The sequence below is a fragment of the Kryptolebias marmoratus genome, linkage group LG20, assembly GCF_001649575.2.
Source record: "Kryptolebias marmoratus isolate JLee-2015 linkage group LG20, ASM164957v2, whole genome shotgun sequence".
Taxonomy (NCBI): Eukaryota; Metazoa; Chordata; class Actinopteri; order Cyprinodontiformes; family Rivulidae; genus Kryptolebias; species Kryptolebias marmoratus.
The window spans coordinates 22,809,814-22,828,999 of NC_051449.1; the positions used below are offsets into that span (position 1 = coordinate 22,809,814).

The window sequence follows — 19,186 nt, forward strand, 5'->3', positions numbered from 1 at the left end:
ATCTGTTTAGTTTAGCTTAGCTTATTTAGACAATTAGTTATCATTGTATCTTGTACCTGTCTGTAATTTTGTTCTGTGTTGTAAAGCACTTTGAGTCGCCTCGTGCTGAAAAGTGCTATATAAATAAATGTACCTACCTACCTATAGAAAGCCATGAGGCCCAAACCATAATGTCATGGTCATGAGAGACAGCATTGTTGCTTTTGTGTTTTTTTTTTTTTTTTATTGTTAAGCACCTTGGGAGTTTCAGCTGCGATAAGTTCCATTTAAATAAACTTTACTGACTTACAAACTCTGTGAATGTCATAATGTGATTTGTAAAGATGAACAACAGAAAATCTCTCAATTCAGGTGTGCAAAGCTTGTTGCATCAAACACAAAAAGACTCAAGGAGGGATCTGCTGTCAAACATACTTCAATTATAACACAGTTATAGGGTCTGAATACTTATACAATGTGAAACATTGTTTTTTTTCTTTTTATGAACTCCCAAAATTGTTTAAAATTCTGCTTTCACTTTGTCATTATAAATACTTTCTGAAGCCTCTGTATATTTGAAAACATGTGCATTAGGAACCCACTGAAATAGCTTAAATAAATGAGCCGAGCTCGTTTCACCTGCCCACCCTCACTGCCTGCAGGAGGGAGATGAAGTTCTGGTCCGTTTGCCTCTGCACCTCCGTTAGCTCCATGTTGACCTGGATGACTTTTCGCCAACTCCTGGCCTGAAGGGTGATAGAGTTAAAAGGAGTTTCCATGGAAGTCCATTAGTGCTTTTGAGGAAACGAGAAAAGAGGCTGCAGGCCAGGTGCTGACTCATGAACAGTGTGTGCATTATGAATAAAGTATGCAGAGCTGCAGCGACGAACATGTACACAGAACAGCCTCTCAGCATATGCATCACTACACAGAGGAAAACAAACTTTTCTAATGAGCTTTTTTCATCTAGTTACATATCTAATTACAGAAATGATCAGATCTTTGTGATGCACTCCTGCAGACTAAAGATTTTTTGAGTTTCTCTTAAAACCTGAATACAGTAGTGTTGCAGTGAACTGACCTGGAAGCAGAAGTTGGCTTTTTCTTTTCCTTTAGAAACTGGAGGTAGTTGAAGGAAATCACCACATATGATCAATTGAATGCCTCCAAACGGCTGCATCGACCTCCTCACTGACCTGCAAGGCAGTGTGCATGTGTGTGTGTCACTTTTGTATTCATTAGATTACAGTCAGCTCTTTAAGCATGTTAAAATAAAACATTTTCCGACTCCTTCAATTGTGCAATGCCCCTTTGATTTTAAAAATGAGACAATCAAAACGTGAGCACCAGGCCTAAAAACCTACTGCTATAATAAGCAACATAATAAACATAATATGTTTGTTAAAGCTTGACAATTCAAAAAGGAAAGAAAAAGGGCACCAAAGCGATTATTTTCACAAGCTGTTAACACATCATCTCATCAATAACAAAGTGTCTGTATAAAAATAAAAATAGTCAAATGTAGCTTTAAAAGTTGAGACCGTGAGGAGCTTGTTGTCCTGTTTTACACCAACAATATATGGACTGCAGGAAACAAATTTACTTAAATACATCTGATGTGTCCACGCAAAATCTTTAAGAGGTACAGAGGCTGGGATTTAAAAAAAGATTCAGAATCAGGAGCCTCTCAGATGTAGAACATCAAACTTCCAGAAGATTAGGGTGGACTGAAACTAAAGGATGGTTTGTTTTACAGCCTTATTTGTACAGAATGCTGTTTCAGTACCACACACTGCAGCGTGAAACTGACACAAAACTAATTAAAAGGCCAAGCATTCCTTGAAGAAATGCGTATCATCAGCTACCTTTAATGTCAGTATTAAAGATAAGCTCTTATGTTGAGCAATGACAGAGTTATAGCTAGTTTAATCAAACCTCGAAATGCAATATTGTGAAATTTTATATGATCTTGCCATTTGTTAGCACTTGGACTATGTGTCGTGAAGACTCAGCTACTACCACACTAAATTTGAGCTTAATATTAGATTAATTTGCCGTGGCAGCCATTTTGAATCAGGTTAACTCAATTGTAGATGTACACCCAATGATTACTTTCTGAGTTTCATAAACATCTGTTCAGTGATTCATGAGATATTTCGCTAACCATACAGACAAATGAACACAGTTATAGACACTAACAAAAACATTATCACTCTGTCCTCACCTATGATGGCAGATGATAATTAGATTAAAAAAAATACAAATGAGTACATGCACTGCAGCCCTAATGTGAGATCCACTAACATTTTGCACTTAGATCCAACATCTCTGATTATTAGTTATGGCCACTTTGACTTTACAGTATACTGAAGGTGCAGCAGAGTGGGTTTTGTAAAATTACAAGACAATTAGGAAATTTGAGGGGTCCAAGATGTGGGTGGGGTCACATTAACACATCTATCCTGTAAATTCACTCAGTTGGGAAGGTTTTCAGGCAAAAGATTTAAAATGTACCATTTTCTCAAACGTGAATTTTAGGAGAATTAATAACAACAGCGAGACATATACTGTATGAATAAAACCCCTCAACATCGATTAGTCTCTATTATTCAGGTTAGCTTTGTAGAGATGTAGTAGATTGCTGTATGAATGTGTGTGGATGGGTAAATGGGCTCAGATTGCGTTGGAAAGCGCTTTGAGTGGCCTGATGGACTAGTAAGTTGCTGCATAAGTACAGTCCCCATCCTGTTTCTGCTCATTGTTTGTAATAAAGACTCATATAGAACATTCCCTACACACGCGCGTCCGAGTCATATCCTCACCTGGCAACAGCTTCCAGCTTGTCGAAGAACTGAGCCTCCACCATGGAGATCTCATCGATGATGAGGTGTCGACAGGAGGTCCAATGCTGCAGCACGCCAGGCCGCTGAGCCAGCTCGATACACTGCTCCAAAGGGGCCGAGCCGGAGCCGATACCTGGAGCAAAACGTGACCAGGACAGAGGCAGAAGTGACACAACAACATTGAATCCACTGTGAATGCTGAGTACTGGATAACTTGACTGTAATTGGTTGAAAAATAGGTTGTTTACTGAAGTTAAAGCAAGCAAAACGGAAGCCAAAAATCAGGCAAACCGTAGCAGTACCATCCATCCATCCATCCATCCATTTTCTTTACCTGCTTCTACCAGTATCAGAAAAATCACAGCCAAAAGATTAAACCAGCAAAAATCGCTGCTAAAGGCTAAAATCAGTTAAATTACAGCTAAAAGCTAAAATCAGTTGTTTTCCAGTTCACAATTTCTTCCATACCCTTTTTTTTTCTGCGATCTAACTACTTCACACATTTTGTGCAATTTTAACTTTTCTTGTCTGAAAATGTTTGGCTCAGTTAGTAATCGTGTGCTGTGGCTTTTTTTTTTGTAACTTTTATATTTTTAAAAATAATTTGAATAAATGACTCGGCATTCACACAAAGATTCAGAGGTACAAAATGCTCTCATACTTACTGCATATTTTAATTTATGGACAGAATTCTGCTTTAAAACACTAAGCACACAGAAATAAATAGTTCTATAAAATAGGTTGATATAGAACTAAAATTAGTATTCAATCATCTTCGACTTTTACAACAAATTAAATGTTAGCATTATTTTTGTGGACTTTGTTGGCAGTAAGAGGAGTCGCTCTTCTTAGTAATTCTACAGAAATCAATTTGGTCATAAAAAAAAAAACCATGTTAACATAGAGCAGCAAATCGGTGCCTCTTGTTACTAAAAAAAAAATGTTTCTGCTCATTTTACACTCTAATTTAAAAATATATTTTTGCCAAGACCTGAAAATTGGCCAATTATTTCTATCACCTGACATGGCGAAGGCCCTTTAAACACTCAGAACCACCAATTATGTGAAATCAGATTTACTGGGAGGCAAAACAACAAATGACTGACCGGCAAAGTTGTGCAACGTTGTTCCTCCGATGTGACACGCAGCCACTCCTGTGCTCGCTGTTGCAAAGGTGCTTTTAGGTGGCAGAGATCCCATAATTCTCTTGAGCAGGAAGGACTTCCCTGTACCTGGAGGCAAAAATATACAGAACAGCTACAAATAAACTACAACTACCCCAAACATGGTTTTGGTAAGAAATTTCCACCAAATCTTAAAAACTTGAAATGTAAATAAAGTCCAAGGAGTTTCTGAAAGACCGCCCACTGCCTTCCAGGGCGGAGGTTTAAACTAAAATCAGTTTAAAGGGATAGCCCAGGAACTTTAAAGTGATCTGTCAGAAAGTTATCAGTACTTAGTACATTATTAGCATTGGTCATAAAGCACAGAGTTTGGAGAAAGAGGCAAAAGCCTTTGTTCAGGCTAGGCTTATGGCTAACCAAATGAGGGCCAGTTGCGCTTTTCTCAACCAACAACGTCTGCATTACTGTGTGAATTTATGCATGCTGGGCAAAAATAGCTGTTAAAATACAGATGGTACCAAGGCTGCTGAATGAATCAGTCTACCTGATCAGTGTGTCTAGTCTGTCCAAAATTTACTCATCTCCCGGTGGACTGAAATGTTCTGCATCCTCAGCACAATCGGCACAATTACACATACATTCATGTAGTATCACAAACATTGGTCCGTTGAGAAACCAGCGACAAACTAAACAAACTGTGTCATGCAAAAGTGTCGTAGTTTAATATTTGCTAATGTAACATTCTTTCCCACTGGTATGTCGTTTCTGAGAAAGTCGATTTATAAGCCTGAAAAAAACCCAACTAGAAGACAGGGGGACAAACAAACTAACCAACACTTCTGAAAACAGAACCTCCTTGGGGCAGATAAAAATTGGCACACATTATGCTGGCCAATAGCCTACACTGGATGAAGACTTTTGCCTCTTTTTCCAAACTCTGTGCTCTATGACTGACGTCACAGCTGAGAAGATAAGAATTACTGATAATTATTTGGCAGAACATCTACAAAGTTGACTGGACTATCCTTTGAAGCTGAGAAATGGTGCTGCTCTGAGCTGTAGCCATTTTGGTCAAACTGTGAACATGACGCTATGCAGGCTCATGCAGTATTGCTATGCCTTTCATGATCCATAATTGCTAGAAGTATGTGTTGTAAAAGACTGTCAGCTTCTACCACACCAAATTTTACCTCAATATCTGTAAAGTTCACTGAGTCATAGCCATTTTTCAGTTGGCCAAAGTCGATTAACTTTCGCCGCCAACTTGAATTAGGCTGACTCCAAAAGTTAATCAGCTTTAGATGTAGAGTCTATAATTACTTTCTGAGGCTTTCATTAAAATCCATTCAGGTATTCATGAGATATTTTGCTAACAGTACTAACAAATGTATACACACAACCATTCTAGTTTTTCTGGCACTATCAGTGAGATGGGAAGTATGATTTAGTGTTATAGTCCCACATTTCGGAGTGTTCAGGTAAGACAGGGATTTTTACCTGCACTTCCAGTGAAGAAGACATTCTTGCCGCTCAGCACTGCACTGAGGACAGCAGCCTGTTCTTTGTTAAGTTTCCGTGCTTGCAGAGATAAGATGGGTTTCTTGCTGGGGTTGGCCTTCACCTGAAATCATCAACAAACCTCTTAAATGTTTAAACTCCTGTGAGCTTCAGAAAATAAGAGTCGGAATTAGAAAGTGAAGTCGTTAATAATGTAGGAGCAATGAGAGCTTCCCCAGGGTCAGGAGAGGCCTTTGATGACAAAATTAAATTAAAATCCCTCCTTGAAGGAATGCATATTTCCCGTCACCTTTCATGCCAGAGTCTTACACTATGTCTTATGTGGAGAAATGATGGAGCTGTGGGCCAGTTTGGTCAAACCTTGAAAATAATGTTATTTGATCTCATACAATATCGTTAGATGTTACTCTAAGCATATGTGTTTTGAATGATTCATCTACATAAATTTGTAGCTCAATATTTGTAAAACTGACTGGGTTATAGCCATTTTTGTGTTGGGTAATTTTGATTAGCTGTGGCAGCCATCTTAAATTAGATTTTTAAATTAGAATTTTTAGAACTTCAAAAGTTAGTCAGTTGTAGACTTACATGCAGTGATTATTTACTTAAAGTTTAATTAAAATCCGACCAGGGGTTAATGAAATATTTTGCTAACAGCAGAAAGAGTTGACTCCAAATAATTAATGGTAAAATTTTACTTAAAAGATCTATTACAATCTGTGAGTGTTTAAAATATGTTGTGGGACTCAGTCTCAGCTACTCTCACTTCAGAATGTAGCCTAATATCTGGAAAATTGACTGTGTTATAGCCATTTTTGTTTTGGATCATTTTGATTAGCTGTGGCAGCCATGTTGAATTGGATTGATTCCAAAAGGTAATCAGTAGTAGATGTGCATCCAGTGATTACTTTCTGCAAGTTTCATCAAAGTTCGTTCAGTGGTTCATGAGATATTTTGATAACAGACACACACACGGACAGGCGCGGTGTGTGGGACTCACAGGGCTGAAGTTGCAGTCACTCCTGGCCCGTTTGACCTGCCGGCCCGAGCCCGCCGGCGCCACAGGCAGCTTGTTGGTCCGCTCCGTGAGGCTCCGCAGCTCGGCCACCTTCTGGAGGTCCTTCTGCTGCAGGGGGCTGATGGTCTCGAAGCTGCGGGGCAGAGCGGCTCGGAGCTTCTCCCGGTGGCTCAGAGGCTTGCCGCTCCGCCCGGCCTGGTGTTTGATGCTCAGGGTCCTCAGGAAGAGCCGGAGCCGGTCGGGCGGACAGTTGGAGATCAGCACCTGGGTGTTGTTGGGAAGCAGCTTCACGGTGCACTTGCCGTCGCTGGCGAACTTAGTGAAGAGTGTGAACTCCTTTAGGTGGTAACTGTGCGCCACCTTCCCGTCCTGCACCCGGAGGATGATCTCCTGGAACTCATTGCGGCCCAGAATCACGGAGGCTTTCCGGATGACCTGCCTCCGGGCGGCCTGCCCGGAGCTGTTCAGCTGCTCCACCGTCACACAGCACTGCAGCTGGGCTCCGTCCTCTGCAGCTAACATCTCTCTTGCTCTGCTCAGGAGAAACACGGACATATTCACCACACCAAGCTTCTGGGAGAAGCCCAAACACTGCAGCGGAACTTCATCGAAGCTGTATTCACTTGATGTCGTTTTATTCTGTTACAATTAAAGTTCGTGACGTGATAAAATTAAGTAAATTGAAACTCTTTTAATCCCGCTCTTACCTTTAATGGTAACAAATAGAAAATTTGATGACTTTGTCTTTGTTTCTCGGTGGAGCAGCTGCTCTGCCTGACACAACTAAATGTCCACTTTTAAAATTTCCTCCACCAATAGCAAAACGACTCTTCTGGCCAATCACAGCTAGGAGATTTAACACCGCAACCAATGAGAACCTACGTGATACGCCCCCTGCTGTTACAATGACCAATCCGTGGGCCGTACGTGATTACGTCACGTGCGTCAAAATCTACACATGGTTAGCCGGAAATGATTTTAAACGCCAAACCAGAGAATGCAAATTATACATTGGGTGGAAATATTGTGTGTAAAGCAAAGGTGACGTTTGTTTTTTTATTTAGCCTGTAGTCTCTGACCAATTAAATTTAAATAAATGATTTAAATAATTATTTATATGAAAAGGTTCACGCTAAAGACAACTTTTCCCTCATTAAAAAGTCTGCATATCGTAAATATAACCTAAGTATTTTTGTGCAGAGTACACATAACAGTTACAATTGTTTGATTTTCTTAGAATTACACTTTACCATCAATAAAAATAAATAACTCAACATGTTTATTTTGTGTTTTGGTAATATTTTAAATTATCGAGGTAAAAATAATGTGCAATTGCTACATTTGGGGAAAAAGTTATTTGTTTAAGTATTTGTTGAAATATGATGCCTAAGACGTAAGTAATATTTTAGGCTAGTATTGTGACAGTAATGTTGAGGGTAGAAATAAGCAGGGACATGTTACCTAAATTTTAATTTCTCTGTTGATTATTGACTATTGTATCACTATTCTTAGCAGCAAAATATACACTATGAAAGAATTTAAGAAAATGTTTTTGGAATTGGGCATATAGGTTAGCTTGCTCACTTCATAGCAACATCTTCTAGTTTGAATCTGGGGCAGCACAGCAGACAGTGGTTAAAACTATTACCTCACATTGTGAAGGTTGCACATTCAAAACCCAGCCAGCTGTGACTTTTCTGTGTGGAGATCGCATGTGCTCCCCACTGTCCACTGCAGACAAAAACATGCATGTAACATTCACTGGTAACTCTAAATTCATCGGTTGTGTGTCTTATTGTGTGAATCCTCACCCAAGGAAGGCAGCTGACGATCACCTGGCCTTGGCATGTGTCCCTAAGCCAATAAGATTTGTTGACATGTTAAGGTTAGCATAAAGAAGTGCTTCTGGTTTGTATGTTGAGTTACACATACAAGATTGCTCAGATTCCTTGTTTATATAGAACTTACTCTGTTTGAAAAGTTTAAGTATGAGCTTAAAAAATTGCTGCCTACTACAAGTTTGTACTACTAGTAGGTTTTAGTGTCTTTTGTAGTGGTGGTACTTGGTGAATGAAGTTTTTCCTGAAGTAGTTGTTTTGAAAAGTTTGAGAACCACTGATTTAGAGGAAAACCCACCCAAGGCTGAAAGCACCTGGTTCTTAAAGGTCACAATAAGATGCATGGAATGCATTGATGTCAGTCCTTCATTGTCATGTCTCTAAGACCCCAAGCGAATTAGTAACAGCACTGTATTGGTCCATGTATAAAAGAGTGAGCTGGCTGTGCACCTCTCATTTTTGCAGGGTGTAAAAGAGCGTAGTCATGTTGCTCAGGTCCAGTTAACATGTAAGAAATCTTGCTTACTTAGTTTCTGTACTGACCTAACTTCACTCAGAGCTGTTGGCTGCTTCTCTCAGTAGCCCACAGTCAAGAAGTGGAGTACTTCATGGACAGCTCACCACAGGGTCAGCACAGAGACACACAACTGTCAAAGCCACAACCACTAGTTAGCCTAGCAGGCATGTTTTTGGAAGCTGGTCTACCTGGGTAAGACCCCTTCATGCATGCAGAGAACATACAAGCTCTATTTAAAATGGTCTGCACAACTGAGATTCAAACCTGAGACCTCTTTGCTAAATGTGTAAATCCTACTACCAAAAAAAGGTCTTCCATGTTGGTGATCTCCATTCAACACTATGACACGTGTGTCACGAAAGCTGTATATACCAAAAATACTATGTAACTTTGCAACACTCAGTGCCTGCATTTTTATTTGGTTTTTGTAACACAACTAAAGATGCAGTATAGATTGTGTTGTGTTAATAATTTGATTTAAGGTTTTATTTGCCTGCATTTAAGAACTGAAACCCCCTCATAATGTTTAATATTTTGTTTGAATATGTAAAACCTCAGAAATGAAAGAGTGTACTTTTTTGCTTAATATGGAAAATGCAGCATTTATTCCAATGGAAATGCACATTTAAGCTGCAAAAAAGCGTAACGATGTGTCTTTCATGCTCAGCCTCTTCAGCACAGTCATAAACACAGAAGTTTTAGGGAAAAGGTACAAATAACAAAAATGTAGCCTATTCTTGCTCATAGAGGACATTGTAAAAGCTAAATTGGGTTACTTCACACCGATTTACATCATGCAAACTTTTCTGCACCTCAGTGTTACTTTTGTAAAGGCTGTGGGACCCAGAGTTGGAGGCTAGTTAATTGGCTCAGTTCCCAGTGATCCAAACACTGCTACTAGTTGGAGCTTACCTTCCTTAGGGCATCATAGTCTGCTAAGGGCAGGTGGATTTTACTGCACTGGAGCTCTGAGAAATAGCATTTAAACCAGTTACTACGACACCAAATTTTAGTTCAAAATATCTATAACTGACTGAGTTATAGCAATATTTATTTTACATTTACTAATGTTGTTTAGCTGTGATTGCCATCTTAAATTGGGGTGACTCAAAAAATTAATTAGTTGTAGAGGTACCTGCAATAATTACTTCTGAAAGTTATATTAAAATTTGTCCAGTGGTTCATGAGACAGACATACACTCCAATAAGAAATGGCAGCCAGCAATAACAAACTGAACTCTCTTTTCCTAACCTGATAATGTTTTTGTGTTATCTGACTGCTGATGAAGGTCTAGATTGTTTAAAAGACTGTAATTATCTAGCACTTCTTGTTATCAACCAGCTAGATTCATCAATTTATTAAGCTCTGTTTGATGAAATACATACAGCTTATTTTCTATTACATTCACACTTCATTGTTAAATACAAATTAGTAGAGTCAAGAATTAAACCATTGACCTTTTGATTAATGGACAACCTGCTTTTCCGTCTGAGCCACAGACATCCTTGACTGAAAGTGGATCTAATCCCATCTTGAATTGAATATGTGCTGTGGATGTTGTGACCTTCCTGCAGGCAAAATATTAATTAGTGATATTCTTTTTAGTTATTAGGTCTTGGCTCTGAAGTTTCCAGGGGATTATACTCAGGAGAAAAATAGCATTTTGAAAGCATTAGCTATCCTTTTGCTACTTTTAGCTTCTAGTTAGTTTTTTGCATCTTTTGGCTTTTAGCTACCCTCTTGCTGCCTCCATTTATAGATAGCCTTTTTAACTTTTATATAGACCTTGCTACTTTTAGCTTTTAGCTGATCTTTTGCTTCTTACTTGCTACTTACTTTAGGCTAATGTTTTGCTGTTGTTAGGTAGCTTTTTGCTACTTTTAGATGACATTTAGATACTTTCGGTTTATACTGTAGCTAGGCTTTTTCAATTTAAGTCTTTTAGATAGCCTTTTGCCATTTTAACTTTTAGCTAACCTTTTTATACTTTAAAATAGCATTTTCACACTCTTACCTATTAGCTAAAAGTTTGCTTTGTTGGCTTTTAGCTACCACTGTGCTACGTAAGGTTTTAGCTAGACTTTTGCTACTTTTCTTTTTTAGGTAGCATTTTGCAACTTATAGCCATAATAATTAGTTCTCTTTTGTTCGGCTTTTATAGCTTTTAGTTAGTGTTCTCCTTCCTTTAGATCTAACAACTCAGTTTCAACTTCTTCACTAAATTTCAACACTCAGCATTCATATACAGTACACAGAAAACTAAAACGAATGTGTCGAATTATTATGTTTATTGGAAAGTAAAAATGGGCGATATGTACTTTAAAAGTTATCAGAATATTTCCTGCTATTTATAGTGATAACAATAAATAAATATATATCCCATTTTATACTTCCTATTCAGTCTAAAGCCTCACAAACACAAATATTGCTCAAAAATAAAACTCACCTATTATCAGAGACAGCTTTACCACATCAGTCATATTTAAAAAGAACAACTGTGTTGCCAAATAATACACAATAATGATTTAAATCTATTTTTTTAACAAACAAATTCAGCATTTTTTGATGCTCTTATGGTACAGACAGTGTCAGCGTAGTAAATGTAAAATTCTACCAGTTTGTTTTTGCACTTGAAATTAAAGTTCAAACACAATTGAATATTGTAAGAAACAATGAAATCAAAAACAGGTTAACTAAAAATGTTAGTAACGTACTTTTACAATGTAAATAAAAATACTCACCTGGAAACAATGTTGTTGGCTGGAGAATTTGCCACAAATGATGGATGTTAAAGTTTCTACATACAAACTCTTAATTTATGTAACAAATAACATATAAAAAGTATAATCAATTTAAAATATAATTTTCTTACAAACTCCCAAAGCTTTGTCAATCCTATCTCTCAGGGTTTTCTCCAACAACAAAACACTGAATGAAAATCATAATTAAAACAGCCTTAAACATATCACATCTTGCGTCTGTACTTGGAGTATGTGCATGCATATAAACCTGAGTCAACAAGGTGTCCTGTCTGCACTCAGCTCCACACCTGCTCTTCAACACTGCCTGGGAAGTTGCACAGAGTATGGCAGGCTATTTTAACATATAATCAAATCACTCTCCTATTATTAACTATAATTTTAGATATCAATAATAACAATCCTCCTAGTAAAAATAATACTCATACTAACCAAACTGGAACTTAACGTTATCCATAATCACATTATTACTGGGAAAAATTAAAATGTGAGAAATCTACAATTCCAGTTGTACAAGTCTAAAACAAGTTTAAAATATCTAAAAATCTTACTAAAGTTTAAGTGACTGTTTTAGCATTTATTAGTCAACATTATAATGTAATATATGACAAAAACATCTTAAATGGCTATTTAAACTTTTATGTTTTTAATGCTATTATTTTATATTTACTAGTACACTTGGAATTGTAGATATCTTAAATTTTAATTTCTGCTTGTAAAAATGCAATTGAGGATATAAATAATTTAAACTCTGACCAGTAAGAATGTTATTTTAAATAGAAGAAATGCTACTTCAGATTTTTTAAATTGTAAACTGAGATTTGAAACAGTGTAATTTGAAAAAATATTAAAATGGTCTGCCATAACAGGGGCTGACTCGAGGTAGCAAACAAACAGAGTTGAGCCCAACGATCAGTGTTGCCAGATAAAATATAATTATTGTATTTACACAATAGTTTTAGGGTCAATACAATTTACGACCAATAGTTTAAAAGAAGAATATGTATATATACTCTATAGTTTTGAGATTTCCATGCACCAAGCAAAAAAAGTTTTGTTTTTTATTCATGTGTTCACCCACATATAATCAGAAAGTTCAGTCAGAACAACCAGAGTGTGTACTTGCCAGGAGCACAGCCCTCCCTCCACTCTTGTGTGAATGTTCTCCAGTCACGACACACCTCATCCTACTTCATGTTTTGCGTCAACCACGTAGAAATAATAAAACTTTCCTTAATAAAAATCTATTTTAAAATTGTTATATATTCTGTAACAGATGACTTGTCAACACGACTACTTAACATTTAAAATGTCATCAGAGACACTGTGCCCTCCTGTGCCGGTGTTACATTTACAGTAAACACTGGCCCTTGATCCAACCACACATACTCTGGCTTGTGTGTTAAACATGAACACATCGCCTCACATGCTTCACTGGAAAAGTTTTTATTCTTTGTGTTCCTCATAAACAGAAAACAAACAGCAACAGCACAGATTTCCCAGCTGTGTGTAAAAATCAAGAGCTATAGTTAGCATGCATTAAATAAGTTACTTTGAAAGCTTTAAGTGATAAGTTCACAGTGTTCTCTTTAAATGGACATCAAGCTGACAGGACTCATTTTGTTCAGCAGTAGATGCATTAGAGTGCATTTTCATTAAAGTTGAATGTGAGCGAAGCTCATATTTTTATTCGAGACGGCGCAGGAGGACATTATTTGCAATTTTATGTTGCCCTTTAACACCCGCTAACTGATGAATGTAGGTGCGTCTTATCACCCATGGTCCTACTAGCTCTTTAATGATGATTTATAGGAAAAATGTTGGTATAACTAAATAAAACTGACTCACAGGACAAATGTGACTTTTCGTACTGAGTATAGTGGGTGCTGATGTTGTGTTATCTGTGTAAATTCTGCATCGCAATGAGAGCTAAACTGAGCCAAACTTATATGATTGTTGTGTGCATTGTACTCTACAAAATGCATTAAACACAAAAACACAGAGTAAATAACATGTTAAATATTCTCTTCTTCCCTTCTCCTCATCTGTTTTACAGTTCCTTGGTAATGATGTTTCTGTCTAGTAACAAGGAAGCCTGACACAGAGACTTGTATAAGGTCAAATAATGTCTTTTTCTTTCTTATTTAAAATTAGCTTATTCAACCTCACACACACACACACACACCCACACACACACGCATAAACATGCACCCATACATAGGCACCTAATTAGGTCATAAAATGGGAGAGCAAAATCCAGCATGTTTAGTTGATGAAATGGATAACATATTGTGCTTTTATGTGGGAGACTAGGCTTCAAACCTGGTTAATAAGTAATGATTCATATTTATGTTTTGTTTTTTAAAACAAACAAACTGTTAAGGTTTTAAAATAATAGGTCATGATTCATTTAAATATAAACCAGATGTAGGCAAGTACATATAGGCAATATTTATTAAACCCCAAAATAATCATCCTCAATAAATGACCTTTGGGTTGATGTCAATAACATCAACATAACATCAGCCGTGTTCTCGCTCTCCAGTGCCCGCCCTAGGCGTGCTTCGGGCGGGTCCTACGTGCCCACGCACGCGCACGTCTCTCCCCGGCTCCGCTCTAAGATTCTGCAGGGGCAATACGTTAATTTAGTCTCCCTCATTCTCCCGTCCCCCGAAGTCGACCAGCGTGTTGCATCATCAGCTGGTTTCACAGCTATTTTTAAATCCAACGATCCTCGTCTTTCTAAAGATCTCTCTATTGGTGAATTCCTGGCGGCTTTCAGCGTTTACCGTGACGTGCTGTGCTCAGTTTATCCGGATCGCAGAATCGAACTCAACACTTACCTATCTCTAATAGCAGACCTCAATCTCAAGTACGGCCGTTCTTTATCTTACCAATACCACAAGGCGTTTGCCACCAAAGCCGCAACAGTCCTTTCCCAATCCGGCATCTGTCTCGATTGGTCTGTCCTTGACACCGAGCTGCTTCTCATGCTCGCTCAAGCCCCAGCGTGCCACACCTGTTCCGCAGTCGGTCACCAAAGCACCCTCTGTCCCACACTCCCTTTCGCTCCCCCAGCTCCCCTCCTCCAGCTGACTCCTCTCCGCCCCGACAGCCGACCCGTCGATAGCCGGGGAAGGAAAATAGAGCTTCTGCAAAGGAGCTCACCCCAAGTTCACCTGCCCTCGCCGGTGTCCTCCCAGCAAAGGGCGCCGCGGATCCAAACCCTGATCTCCAGTCATCTTTCCACCCCTATCGTAATCTCCGAACTGGCCTCCCTTCTTCAATCCCACCCCGACTCTGCCTACGTCGACTTCCTACTAACCGGCCTTTCCCAAGGGTTCCACATAGGGGTCTGTGCTCCTCCCTTGCCCACGCTCGTTTGCCCCAATCTCCAATCCGCGCTTCTCGAGCCAGACATAGTATCTAGCTTGCTTCAACGTGAGGTTTCAAAGGGATATATGATCGGCCCTCTCCGCTACCCCCCTTTCTCTCATTTCCGCGTCAAACCCCTCGGAGTTGCCACACGGAAATACTCCGGTAAAAAACGTCTCATCCTCGATCTCTCCGCCCCTCACTCCGGCCCCCTCCCTAGCATTAACAGTCTCATTCCCAAGCCCCCCTTTTCTTTATTTTACACATCAGTTGATCACGCCATCTCTCTCATTAAAATCGCAGGACAGGGCGCGTGGCTCGCCAAAGCCGATATTACGGACGCTTTCAAAGTGATGCCAGTCCATCCCTCCGACTGGCATCTCCAGGGCGCAAAGTGGAAAGGATCATTTTATTTTGCCGTGAGACTTACTTTCGGTTGCAGGAGTAGCCCCAGCCTATTCGATAATCTCTCAGAAGCCCTGTGCTGGATACTTCTGAACGTTTCCGGGGTCCCCGCCGTTCTGCACTTGCTAGACGATTTTCTACTCATTGACCACCCGTCCCATCTCCCCAGTTCGTCTCTATCGAAACTCCGGCAACTTTTCCATCAGGTGGGAGTGCCTCTGTCCGAGGAAAAAACGCTCGGCCCCGCTACCTCACTAGACTTCCTCGGCATTACCCTCGATTCGGTTTCCATGGTTGCCTCTTTACCAGCAGAAAAACTGTCCCGGATCCGCGAAGTTTCGCGCTCGTTCGAGTCCAAGCCAATCGTCTCCAAACGTCAACTCCTGTCATTATTAGGCCACCTTAACTTTGCCATGCGCATCATCCCCCAGGGTCGCTCCTTCATTTCGCGCTTGCTAGATCTGGCTAACTCTGTTCCCTCTCTAATAGATCAAGTCACCTTAGACGACGGCTGCCGCTCAGACCTGGCGTTCTGGTCAAAACTGCTTTCCGACTGGAACGGCCTCTCTTTTTTCTATGAAGACGTCATTCTCTCAGCCGATTCGCTCCAGTTCTACACCGACGCAGCTCCGTCATCCGGTTTCGGCGGGTTTTTCCAAGGCAAATGGTTCGCGAGTACTTGGCCATCGTCGTTATCTCAGTCAGAATCCATAGCTTTTTACGAAATAATCCCCATCACCGTCGCCTGCTGCCTCTGGGGCCACTTCTGGAAAAGAAAGCGAATCTCAGCTCTCTGCGACAACGCCGCCGTAATTCATGCAATCAACAAAGGCCGCTCGTCCTCTAACCCGATCATGCCATTCATCCGTCGAATCACATGGCAAGCCGTAACTGATAACTTCATTATCTCAGCTCGACATGTTCCCGGTCATTCTAACGCCATCGCCGATGCTCTGTCACGCTCTAAATTGCAGGTCTTCCGTCAGCTGAGTCCAGACGCCGACCCACTCCCCTCGCCGATCCCCTCATTTCAGGACCTGATCCTGAATTAAATAGCTCTTGTCTCCCTCTGCTCCAGTCGGCCTGTTTCTACATTAAAGCAGGCCTCGCCCCCTCCACTCTCGCTTCTTACAACTTTGCCTGGCGCACTTTTGCCAAATTCTGCTCTGCTCATAATATACCTCTGCGCCCCGTTCGCATACCCTCAGTCCTCGCTTTCATCTCGTTCTGTTTCGATTATCGCCATTTTAAACCTCCCTATATTCGCAGTCTTTTGGCGGGAAAAGCGCTTCTTTCAAGCGCTTTTCTCCTGGCCTTTTATGGTTTACTAAGATTAAGCGAGTTCACGTCCCCCACCACTACATTTAATTCTTCTCGAGACCTATCCACCGACGACCTCAAATTCTATCCCGACCACTACGACATCTCCAATAAACATTCTAAAGGTAAAGGCCCCTGCACCATCTCCGTCGCTCGCATAGGCGGCCCGTTTTGTCCCTTCCTATCCATATTCAAATTTGCATGCCGTCGCCATAAGTTCTGTCCTTCCTCTAAACCGCTGTTTCTAACACCCGAAGGCCTCCCCATGTCAGCCACCTGGTTTGTCCGCCATTTAAGACAAATCGTAGCCTTATGCGGTCTCCCTCCTAGCCACTTTTCCGGCCATTCATTTAGAATAGGGGCGGCAACATCAGCAGCCTCACAAGGTATCCCCTCTACGACTCTCTCTCAACTCGGCCGTTGGTCATCCTCGGCCTTCTCCTCCTACATCAGACCAGATCTCTCCGCAGTGTTGGACGCCCAACGCTCCCTGTCTTCACGTAAGCATTTTTACAAATCTCTGGTGGTGGAGTACTCTGTCATATATATATATAACACCTATTCTGCATCTAGGGGGTCATCTGAGCCAAACTAGGCCGGCTCAATCCGCATGCCACACCTGTGTTCGCCGCTCGTCCTCGCCCGAATCATCCCGTGTCTGGTCTCACAACGTCCATTCAGGCTCCGAACCGCACAAGTCCACATTCGACGCCGCTGCCCTGCATCTCTCCGATCCATCCGTAAGCACCTCGCCGTGGCACCTACAAAGTACGAACAGCCCGGCTCATCAAGCCTCACCTAACAAAGTTCGATATGAGCCTGCAGGTCCGGCCGCCGTTGTACCTAACGAGGTCAGTCATCATGCAGACTGCAGCTATCACCACCGCCTAACAAAGTTCAATATGAGCTTGCAGGCCGTCCGCTGTGCGCCTAACAAGGTTCGATCAGCCCCCAAATCTCGGCCTCTTTGCCTCGCCTAACAAAGTTCGATATGAACTTGCAGGCCGGCCGCCGTCGCACCTAACAAGGTCCGATCACCTCACTGGCCCCAACTCTTTGCCTTGCCTAACAAAGTTCGACATGAGCTTCCAGGCCGGCTGCCGTACGCCTAACAAGGTTCGATCAGCATCCTGATCTCTGCCTCTTTGCCTTGCCTAACAAAGTTCGTCATGAGCTTGCAGGCTGGCTGCCGTGCACCTAACAAGGTCCAAACAAACCTGCAGGTCACGGCTTGGCCTCGGCCCGGCACCCTCTTTTGGGGGGAAGACCTACCTGAGCTTCGTTCGAGCCGATCATTCAAGCTCGCTGCGATTCTCAGCACGCACGTCTTCCGCCGGTGTCCGAGCGCCAAATCCTCGGTCCAATAAAATTGTCTAACTGCTGTTTCTCTCTTTGTGTGAGTCTCTACAGATTGAAATGGCTGTACTTGATATAATGTTTGATATAATATAATGTCCTATAATGTTTTTAAATGTGATTTTCTGGAAATCATGAGTTACCCAACCTTGTCAAGAAAGTGTAAAACTGGTCCATGTGTTTATCACTTCTAGATATAACTAATGTCATTCTTTATTATCAAAATGTCAAAAATTTCTTTAAAAAGTCTTAGTTGATCCAAATGCTACTGCCAGAGTTCTGATGGGAGTTTAAAGGAGAGATCATATTTCTCCAGTTTTAGCTTCTCTCCATTCTCAATTGTAAAACTGAGGATGGAATTTAACATTTTATTTCATGCAAACATGCAAAGCTCTCAACAACTAAGCTGCATATTATATTAAATATCTTATTGTTCCATATTTTCCTAACAGAGAACTCCGCTCTCAGACTACGTCTACCTTTAAGACTAGGCTTACGACTTTCCTTTTTGATAAAACCTATAGTTAGGGTTGGCTTGGGTTTCTTGAGTTATCCCTTAGTTCTGCTGCTATAGATTTAGACTGTTGGAGGACAAATGGACCACATCTCCTCACTCTGCTGCTGTCTTTACTTCCCATATTTATATTTGCAGTTACTGTTGCCATTAACCTGAATTTTGTTATGAACATCTCCAACATGTCTTAAGAGCACTAGAGCTGTACTTTGACATTGGTATGGGAGCTCTCCTTTGATAGAAGACATCCAAGCAAATTTCCAGGTACAAGTGAGAGCTGAGGTGGTTAGGATGTGGCAGGAATAGAAAAAATTGTTTTACAAGCTGCCCACATGAAAACAAGTTGTGATTTTCAAGAACTACTTCTTCAAAACACAGCTACAGGACTTGCTGGTCACTTGGTCAGAAACACAAAAAATTCAGTGAGACAATTTACTCAGAATTTTGAATCACCAACATCTCCAATGATCACAGCCTGGTGAGACACCACCTTTGCCATTTAGAGGTGCTGGACTGGTGTTTATTCTGGACTATAAGAACAATAAGAACAGGTGTTTATATATTGAGATCAGTCAACACTTAGATTGCTCACAGGTGTATTTTATTTAACTAATTAAGT

General features: G+C 40.6%; 2 protein-coding genes across 6 annotated transcripts in view; one reads left to right on the forward strand and one right to left on the reverse strand.

Annotated features, from left to right (window-relative positions):
* The window catches only part of pif1 (PIF1 5'-to-3' DNA helicase homolog (S. cerevisiae)), a 28,125-nt gene extending 16,270 nt beyond the window's left edge, over window positions 1-11,855 (reverse strand). Inside the window, exons 1-10 of one of the 5 annotated variants that reach the window (XM_037981745.1) lie at window positions 11,711-11,851; window positions 11,580-11,598; window positions 8,294-8,336; window positions 8,131-8,213; window positions 6,465-7,014; window positions 5,444-5,567; window positions 3,929-4,054; window positions 2,802-2,955; window positions 1,061-1,175; window positions 619-725 (exon numbers count right to left, since the gene is read on the reverse strand). In XM_037981745.1, the coding sequence (XP_037837673.1) occupies window positions 619-725; window positions 1,061-1,175; window positions 2,802-2,955; window positions 3,929-4,054; window positions 5,444-5,567; window positions 6,465-7,014; window positions 8,131-8,153 (1,199 nt within the window). In that variant the 5' untranslated portion in view covers window positions 8,154-8,213; window positions 8,294-8,336; window positions 11,580-11,598; window positions 11,711-11,851. Of the gene's footprint in view, window positions 1-618; window positions 726-1,060; window positions 1,176-2,801; window positions 2,956-3,928; window positions 4,055-5,443; window positions 5,568-6,464; window positions 7,015-7,189; window positions 7,336-8,130; window positions 8,214-8,293; window positions 8,337-11,579 lie in introns of those variants that run through there. The other 4 variants (XM_037981743.1, XM_037981747.1, XM_037981746.1 and 1 more) reach the window with 4 other exon arrangements.
* On the forward strand, window positions 9,004-16,650 carry LOC112451073. The gene is made up of 2 exons (XM_025009242.2): window positions 9,004-9,029; window positions 14,143-16,650. Exons 1-2 carry the CDS (start codon window positions 9,004-9,006, stop codon window positions 16,427-16,429), a joined length of 2,313 nt encoding a protein of 770 aa, XP_024865010.1. The 3' UTR covers window positions 16,430-16,650.
* The last annotated feature ends 2,536 nt before the right edge of the window (window positions 16,651-19,186 follow it).

What these genes read in the sequence shown, in the direction of transcription:
- LOC112451073 (XM_025009242.2), top strand. Translation starts at nt 9,004, where the DNA reads ATGTTTTTGGAAGCTGGTCTACCTGG. An exon ending in TTGGAAGCTGGTCTACCTGG is followed by an intron (nt 9,030 to 14,142) that starts GTAAGACCCCTT and finishes CTCGCTCTCCAG; the next exon opens with TGCCCGCCCTAGGCGTGCTT.